This window comes from Limulus polyphemus, unplaced genomic scaffold (genome assembly GCF_000517525.1).
Source record: "Limulus polyphemus unplaced genomic scaffold, Limulus_polyphemus-2.1.2 Scaffold2095, whole genome shotgun sequence".
Lineage (NCBI taxonomy): Eukaryota > Metazoa > Arthropoda > Merostomata > Xiphosura > Limulidae > Limulus > Limulus polyphemus.
In genome coordinates, this window is record NW_013667705.1 from 112184 (window position 1) to 121916 (window position 9733).

The 9733-nt window shown below is 28.8% G+C and overlaps 1 protein-coding gene across 1 annotated transcript in view; it reads left to right on the forward strand.

Moving 5' to 3' along the window:
- Positions 1-8763, forward strand: part of LOC106465922 (myelin regulatory factor-like) — a 105773-nt gene extending 97010 nt beyond the window's left edge. The window contains exons 20-23 of the mRNA XM_022393875.1: positions 356-524; positions 3883-3997; positions 5028-5117; positions 7229-8763. Of these exons, the coding sequence (XP_022249583.1) occupies positions 356-524; positions 3883-3997; positions 5028-5117; positions 7229-7309 (455 nt within the window). The 3' untranslated portion in view covers positions 7310-8763. The remainder of the gene's footprint in view (positions 1-355; positions 525-3882; positions 3998-5027; positions 5118-7228) is intronic.
- Positions 8764-9733: the final 970 nt, after the last annotated feature.

A 9733-nucleotide genomic window follows, 5' to 3' on the forward strand; every position in this document is an offset into this window, starting at 1 on the left:
CACATTATGAGAGCTGACAGTTTGAGGGAGAAGACTCCTCATCAATTATATAATTACCTAATTATCAAACAGCATACTTGCACTTATAAACAAACTACACACTTGAAAACTGATATCAATATTACATGTAAAGCTAGTTATGTGTATTAAAATAGAATAATGAGGTGAAATTTGTTGGCTAGTATACCAGAAAACATTGGTAACTATACGTGTGTCTATGTATATGTATACGTATGTATGTATATAAAGCTTATAAAAACTTTAAATATAAATTATTGATTTAACAAATTAGATCAAAAAAATAATATAAAATTATGTCTCAAATACCTGTGTTTTTTTCCATTATATATAACAGATTTATCACCTGAATTGGCAAACACAGTAGAATCTATCAGGATTCTAGAATTGAATTCCACTCTTGGAGTTGACTACTGTGTGCACCAGTGCATTAGTGGTCCATGGTATACCTATGATATTCCTGTTTCTCGCTACATGACCTTGAAAAATTTAACGGTACAATTTACGTAAGTCACTTTTGTACTTTTCGTAATGTAAAAGAAATGTATTGGTCAGTCATTTTTGATTTAATTAACTAAACTTTATCTTTCTAACTAAGTTTTATGTTGCATAGAAGATAGCTTTACAGATTATTCATCATTTTTCAACATAAGAACTTAAATTGTTACTAATTTGTCTACATGGGTTAAGTATCATTAACTGAGTAACAAAGCTGAATCTGATAAGTTTAGGGCAAAATTATTCTAAAACATAGATCAAGCATTAAGTTTTAAAATTTGTTCATTGACATGTAATTTAATTCCTAATTAAACTATTTTACACATCTTTAATTCATGAGATTTGCTTTGTTTTTTCAGTAATCAAGCTTATTTTTGTATATTCATATTACTATATTTTATTATTTTTTAGCAAATGAAAAAAATTAGTAAACACCCACAAAAAGTCACATTTGACACCTCTATTCCAAAAGTCATGTGTATAAAACAAACTTTATGTATATGTATGTAAATGTATTTACAAAAATTGCTTGTACACAGAAGATAAAACGTGTACTGTAAGTCTAACAGAGCTGTGTGTATGATAAAATTGGCTGTATTTAAAAGACCAACGAGCATAAACATAGTGAAGTTGAGCTATACCAGCTAAATAATATGATTAAACAGTTTAAAAACTTTGTCAGTACCTCCATTCTCCAGCACCTGCTGTTAAGTGCTCATGCTATACCCAATGACATTAGAAATCAGGCTTATGATGCTAAAAATTTGAGTTTTGATACCACTGGTGGGCAAAGTACAGATAGCCCATTGTATAGCTTTGTGCTAAAAACAACCAAATCAAAACCAAAGACTCAAGAAATGTACATTAACTTATAATGGAACATGTAAACACATTTTCTATAATGCTTCAAATGCACAGTATCGTTTTTTAGCCTTGTACTAATTCCTATTATCTCACTAGAATCAAAATTAGAAATCATAAACGTAATATAACATCAACATAGAGCTTAGCCTTTCTCAATAATCTGATTTGTTAAAGTTGGATATGCAGCTTTACTAGTATTTTTGCTATTATAATACTGAAGATACTCAATGATTATGAACCATTAGAAAGACTCCTGCTGGGGAACAATAAATGCAGAAAGGTTAACCCTTAGGATTATATTACTAAATTACTAACCCTTTTAAATCTAACTTATAACCTTACTTTTTATAATCCATTACAAAAAAGTAATCACAGAAAATATGTTTCCTTAAAATATATAATTCCTTTTCCAACTTATTGTAAATATATATATACAAGTAGAGTAAGTGGATGTAGAGCTCTAAAACTAATATCACAAGAACCAATATAATACGTTTTTTCTACTAGTATGGTGTAGTTGAAGAATAAAAAAAACAATATTTTATTTTAGTAACAACAAGTTTAGTAATAAAAAAGCACTAACTTTGCATTCATGACAAATGCTATATATATTGGACATAATGTATTTTCTCATTATTAATAATTCAGTTATATATATAATAAATTTTTTAACCCAATTCATGTATGTACATTGATATAAATGTATAAGTATCTTAACATCTTGAAATTACATAAGACAACTCAGGTTAGTTGTTAATACTATCATATCATTAGCATTTTTTGACCTCTACTCTAGCTGTTGATATTAAATGAACACCATATAAAACATGGAATATGTAACCCGAGTTATAAACCCATTTTGAAAGCTTATTTAGATCAGTTCATGAGGTTTAAAATTATAAGAATTGATTTTAAGTTTGTTTGAATGTTTTTCATGATTTTTAATAAAAGAAAGGATGAGTATAATTTTGCTTTAAAAAATTAAAATTTAGTATGTACAAAAGATAATAATTAATACTACATAAAGTCTGGGACAAAAATACGTTTAAAATATGCACTGTTTGTATAAAAGATTAACCTTTTCAAATAACGTTTCCCATTCATAGCTCTCAAGTATTATGTATGCAAACCTTTATGCCCATCCAATCAATAGTATCAAACCTATCAATATTTTATCCATATGGAAATGTTAGAAACAAAAGTGCATGCAAATAAATATTACAATGGCTTTGTGCATTTTTCTGAACAAAATACTTAGGTTTATGAAGCATCTTTATTTGTATGGTGGCCATAAAATACAAAGAATCATTATAAGAAATTATCTTATGTGCTTGATCTCATGCGATTATACAAATTTCAGTGTATATGTCCAAATCATAATGTAAATAAGCACTGTGTGGTTTTAATCATTTATTAACACTAACTCAATGATTGGTTACAAGCAATAACATAATGAATCTAAGTTTCAAATGGACAGCAACTGCCTGTTGTAGAAACCTACAAATGCAGAGGACAACGTTTTGAAAGTCTTCTGCCTTTCACCTTCAGACTTTCGAAACATCATTCTCTACATTTGTAGGTTTCTACAACAGGCAGTTGCTATTTATTCGAAACTTAGATTCATTATGAATACTCTGCCTAAACAACCTATCAAAGATAAGCAATAACATAATTATATTTAGTGACAAGATAAACTACAGAATGAATGAGCAGTTTCATTCCCTCATGTCCTGGTAATTTTCCACTTGCAAATTCCAATATATGGGAACACTGAAGATTATTACAGTTTTATTCCCACCCACATTAGCTTGCTATGAATTTTATGCATAGTACATCAGCAGAAAGTACATTAAATGTCTTTTTATAAATAATACATAAAATTTCTAAATGTGTGTATTTAGTTATAAGATGAACATCAGTTGATAATATGGGCAGAACACAGATAACCCACTGTGCAGATTTGTGCTTAACAAAAAAAAAAACTTTTCAAAATTATTTGTAGAATCATAACCTTTACAAAAATTAAGCATTTCTGATAAAAGCTTAAGCCATGACATACTTCTCCTGAGTAGTTAAAGTGATATCAATAATTTAATGGTTTAATAATAAAAAAGGTTAGCAAACAGAGTATACACACACACATGCTTTGATGTTAATTTGTTTTTTACAACTTCTGAATGTTATCTTAAGTTCTGGTAATAAAAATTACATTCTTAATATTTCTTCTAATCTTTATTATACAGTAAAAGTTAAAAAAATAGTCTAAACACTGAGTGCTTTTAAAAAGTAGCCTGTTTCAAAGTGTTAAGCTTTTTAGCATCATTTTATTTTATATTGGCTCTTTATTTATCCAACTTTGTTAATTTCCTATTTCAAAATGGCCTTACTCTACACTTTCAGTGTTTAAGCTGTTATACTTCAAATAACTGAGTTTTAATAATATCTGTATTACAAACTTCCCTGATAATAACAAAATTACAATACTTTATCATTTTCCTTTAGTTTAAAGCAGGCTTTACATATGGAACTATGCGCATCTGAAGAACCAGAAACTATCTGTTCAAGTGTGAGAACTGATTCACCTCTCTTTCAACAAAGAAATGTCCATTCTTTCTTGGTAATATTTTGTAATTTTCTAACGTTATTGCTCAGCAATATTAATTGATTTAGAAGTTTAGATATTCAACTTGTAGGAGCAGCAGTAAAGTTCTCACTATACACCAGCAGGTATATAATTTGATTTGGAAAATAACAATTATACCACTTATCAGAAATATGTTATAACCTTAAACTCTATTCTTTCTATTCTTATATATCTGAATAATGTTACAATGTTATACCATGCAATATGTATATATGTGTGTTAGTAGGTATTGATTTCGTTTTTTGGATTAACTAACCATAACTTTTCAAAGTTGTTTTTATTTGAAATTAACAACATTTTCATATTCACTCAGAAAAAAAAAGCTTTTAAACTAGCTTTCATGTAAAGTGATCTCCAGAATTAAACCATGTAAGGTATTACAGAAAAACAATTAACCAAAAAACGATGTGACACTGAATGATTTATGTTATTGTAATAACTGATTTTATTTGTCAGTGTAAGTAGTTATACAGATAGCTTATCCAGTTGATAATATTAAATATTTATAATTTTGAAAATATCCTAATTAGGTGTAAGAGAGAATATAGCTACCTTATGTTTAATTTGTTAATACAATTATTTACAGAACATACTTGAAACCAAAATATATGTTGGTCCTTACTTCATGACTTTCTAGGAGGTGTAATATTAATGAATATTTGGCATATTCATTTTTTGGAACTTACAAAACTTTCATGTTGGTAAGCTACAAAACCATACTATAGAAGTAGCAAATGTGATGTGTTGGCATACAATATTGCTCTTCCTTATTAATTGTTAATAACAGTCTAGCATTTCTAAGGTACTTATGTATAACAAAATTTTCACTACAACAACTTGTATTTATGTGGTTACATGTGGTAAAAATTTATATTTGTGCTGAAAAATGTTTTTTTTTAATCAGCTGACCAACAAGCTTGCAATGTTTCAAAACTCAGTTTCAAACTGTAATTTTTCAAAAATCACTTAACTCCATAACTGTAATTGTATTGTTCACTTTTAGCAAGAAAGCCCATCCTGGACCCTTCGAGTTGGTTGGTATTCAAGAAGCACTTATAGATTTCGTATTCATACCAAAAGACAGAATGCAAGGGTATGTTTTACAATGAAACATTTTCTTAGCTAACAAGAAATAGTGTTTTTATATATATACATGACACAATATGTATAGGCTCTAATTACATTGTAATGTCATATCTTAACTAGTGTAGTTAATATTCACTAAAGGATCTTAAGTTTTATTGCATGATTACTAATGGGTTTAACTTGAAATATGTCATCTTTACCAATATTTAATATATATATGTCATTCTTTATTGATACGCAATACATAAGTTACTTTTTATCAATACTCAATACATAAGTTACTTTTTATCAATACTCAAAACATAAGTCATTCTTTACCAATACTCAATACATAAGTCATTCTTTACCAATACTCAATATGTAGGGTCATTCTTTACCAATCTATAATAATAAAAGGGCATGTCTGTAGGTCTGTGTGTGTGTGTGTGTGTGTGTGACCACCATAACTCCACGAGGAAAGAACCTAGAAACCTGAAATTTTGCATCCATACTAAGTGGACCCTGAGGGTGTGCATCTAGGTGTTATTACTTATCCATGTATGTGTGCATCTTTCTGAGGCAAGCTAGCAAAAAACTATATAGAAAATATGTGACCACCATAGCTCCAAGAGGAAAGAGCCTAGAAACATGAAATTTTGCACCCATACTGAGGGGTGAACCTGGGCATTATTTATCTTATCCACGTGCGTTCACATGTGCATGATTTTAATGACTCAAGTTAGCAAAAAAACACATAGAAAAGAAGTAGTTCCTTATATTACAAATAGAAATCACACACAGACAGACAGACACTCATGTGCATGTGCACTTGCATGGCTATGTGATCACTATAGCTTCAAGAGGAAAGAACCAAGAAACCTGAAATTTTGCATCAATACTAAGTAGACTCTGAGGGTGTGCACCAAGGTATTATTACATATCCATGTATGTGTGCATCTTTTCATGAGGCAAGCTAGTAAAAAACTACATAGAAAATAGTATGTGACAACCATAGCTCCAAAAGGAAAGAGCCTAGAAACATGAAAATTTTGCACCCATACTAAGTGGACCATGAGGGTGTTCACCTAGATATTATTACTTATCCACGTGCAGCACATCTTATTATGAGGCAAGCTAGCAAAAAACACACAGAAAAGAAGTAGTTCCTTATATAACAACTTCTAATATATAGAAAAGCCAGTACATTTTGGCTTTTATGTCATGTTGCTTGGCAACAAAAGTATATAGGTTATACTTTTATGTTGAAATGGATTCAAAATACATACACTGACATAGTCATCTAGAATATATCAACCTAATAACCTGAGCAAAGCCGGGTACTTACACTTGTACTCAATATGTAAGTCGTTCTTTACTCATTTAATATATGTCATTCTTTTCCAGTACTCAGAATTAAGTCATTTTTCACTAATACTTAATAATATGTAAGTCATTTTTTACTAATACTTCAGTTTCTAAGTCATTCTTTATCAGTACTCAGTATGTGTTACTGATACTCAACATGTTGGCCCCTGAAGAAGAAAGGTTCACCTTTCAAAAGTGCTCGGGTTATAGGGTTTTTATTCATTTCTATTAATATGTATATATACCATTTAACTGACACTATTTAAGTATGAAGCTCACATTACGCAAGATAATCAGCTATAGCAATAATTTAAATTTTTATATTATTACATATTTATATGAATGTTTTTAATTGCACTGATTGTACTATATACAGCATCTTATTGTAACCACTATTACAGATAAACATAAATATACAGGTGTAAACTCTGCAATGTATTGCAATAAATAAATAAATTCCACTGATCATAAAATATATTTTTTAACTTTTATCTGCAGTATATATATTTTTTTGTTATTCTCCAAATATTTCTTCTAGGACAAGCTCAAGTTTTATGATACAAAGTAATAGTTTTGTAATTCTTTTAATACTGAAATATGAGCAGTTTCCAAACAAATATATATTTAAAAAATTAAACACATAGTTAATAAGGATATATCAGTTTTTAAGTTTATGTGAATAAAACTAAATACAAAATTAATTAATAAAAATTAAACTGTTTTTTAGTATTATATAACAAAAATTTCAATTTTGTCTTACTTTTACCTTTTTAGCCATGTCTTCTTCAGAGCAGTGATGCTGGTCACCTGTTTGTGGAGTACAAACTTATCTTTCATAGAGATTGTGGGATATGATATGTCCTTTTGAATAATCAAGACTCGGAAGGCATCATCAGTGATTAATATACAATTCAAGGAGATAAATACAAACCAAGCCAGCTTACCATCTAGTGTTCCTGTTGTGGGAAAGGATTGGGCAAACATTGGCAAATGAGTGATAACTGTCACCATTTTTCAAGGTGGAAATTACTGGCAGAAGAATTATATAACAGACAAAAACATTAGAGGGATTACTTGCCATTCCAACTGCAATGTTTTAAAATGATCTTGTAATGAAGAAAGAGTTTGCTATCAACAAAATTTATGTCCAAACATTGAAACTTATGTGCTTTAACATAAAGTAGAGATATAAGGTATTTTACTTCAAGTCAAGTACATAATAAGAGGACTATTTTTCCAGAGTGCAAGTATTTTCAAAGGATGGATACAATGGATAGTTTATTCTAAGAAAAGTGTAGAAGAGCCCACATTTTAATAAGCTCAACCATGACATGTAGCCACATTTCGAAACTTTATATAAGGCAGTCCAAAACTGCCCATTGTGCATGATGCCATTGTAATAGAAAATAATTGACATTTTCTTCATTGTAAAACTTTTATGTATTTCATGGGACCAAACTATGCTTGTTGAAAGTATTGTTAAAGAAGTGTCTATTTTGTTAAGTATCATTGAAGAATTTAAACAATTATATGAAATATCTCTTACAGTTTATTATTATTTGAAGCAGTGTATTGTATCGCACACTATTGTATACAAATAGTTCTTTACAGATCAAAAACAAAAAAATACTTCAAGTGTGATAATGAATATATTTTTACAAAAATTATTCAAAAAATACTTAGTTTTAATTTTGTTGCTCACTTCATAGTACTTCTCAAGTTGCAATGAAGAACGTTGCAACTTTTTTGAGTTATATGTAATGGTTAAATATGAATATAGAGAATATTTATAATTCAGAAGAAAATACTGATCATTTTTTTACAAGTGTGTGACCACTTTAGATGCAATCATGACATAATATGATTCAGTTTTTTAATGTCAAAAGTACTTCTTCCATCTAGAATTTATTTGGTAGTGCCTCTGCTTTGCATGCTTGTATACACACTTTGCTAATGATGTGCTATTACAGATTTTGATCTAATATAATCAGAAGAATACATGTACCCCTATAGAGCATCAATAACCAATCTCCAAGACTGCCTGAAACTATAAGATATGACATAAGTAATACATCAGAAGCAACATGTTTGTACATTTTAAGAGATCAGACATAACAATAAAATGATTTCTACATTTAGTATGCGAGTATTTATATGATCAACTAATCTACAAAGTTTAAAGTGATGGTAACTAGGAATACTTTCTTTTACACTCAGATCTTTTCTTATAAATATGTAACCACAATTTAATGTTCAACAACATCAGGCTCCTTATTCTTTTGAAAATAGGATACATTTATTCTTGGCAATTGTTCGGTATATTATTTATTTTTAAAATGACAGAATTTTGTGAATATAAAATACAACTTATTATTGTTAGCATCTCATAAAGAGAACTTTACACTGATTCACTGAAATAAATAAGGTCATAAAAAAAAAAAAAGTTGTCAATTTTAGAATTACAAAATAATTAAATTTATTTTCTTTCAATTTAATATATTTTTTCTGAATGTTGTTTAAATCTTTTTCTTTAAACTAACATTTGTGAAAATCACTAAGACAATACCTTTCCAACTTCAAATCAAATAACCAAATGTAATCCATTGTAGTTTTCCTAACAAAATTCCTCCCCAGTGGCACAGCAGTATGTCTTCGGACTTACAACCCATGGTGGGAAAACACAGACAGCCCATTGTGTAGCTTTGTGCTTAATTAGAAACAAAACAAAAAAACCTAACAAATTTAACCACAATAAAAATTGATAATTTACTGTTTCTATATAGTTAAGTTAGGAAAGAATAATCTTTTCTTTGTATATGGCTATTTTTATGTCCCAGTTTTATAAAATATTTATTCTTTGCTTTCATGTACACTTCCAAAAAAGATTCTTGGTAATTCTTCTATTAATCTGTTATATTAATAATTGTAAATGACAAAAAACACGCACACCAAGTAAATCATGACGACCTGAAATGACTTCGTTCTAAGCAGGTAGTTTCTAACCACAGATTTATTTTATTTATCTAAAAAAATACATAAACCCCAAAAATTAACAAACATATATTTTCAAAATAATATACCTTAACCAAATGTGCCCTTGCTCAATTTATTGGGCAAACCCCATATTGGAGAAGGAAGGATGACTATAATTTTGAACTTGCTATGTATATCTGCACAATATATGGTAAGCTTGTAGTGAAATGTACAAAAGTCTGTTGTACACAAAAAAGTCATATGTGTTACAAAAGTATTTGTACTCAAGATATGTATGTGAATTAC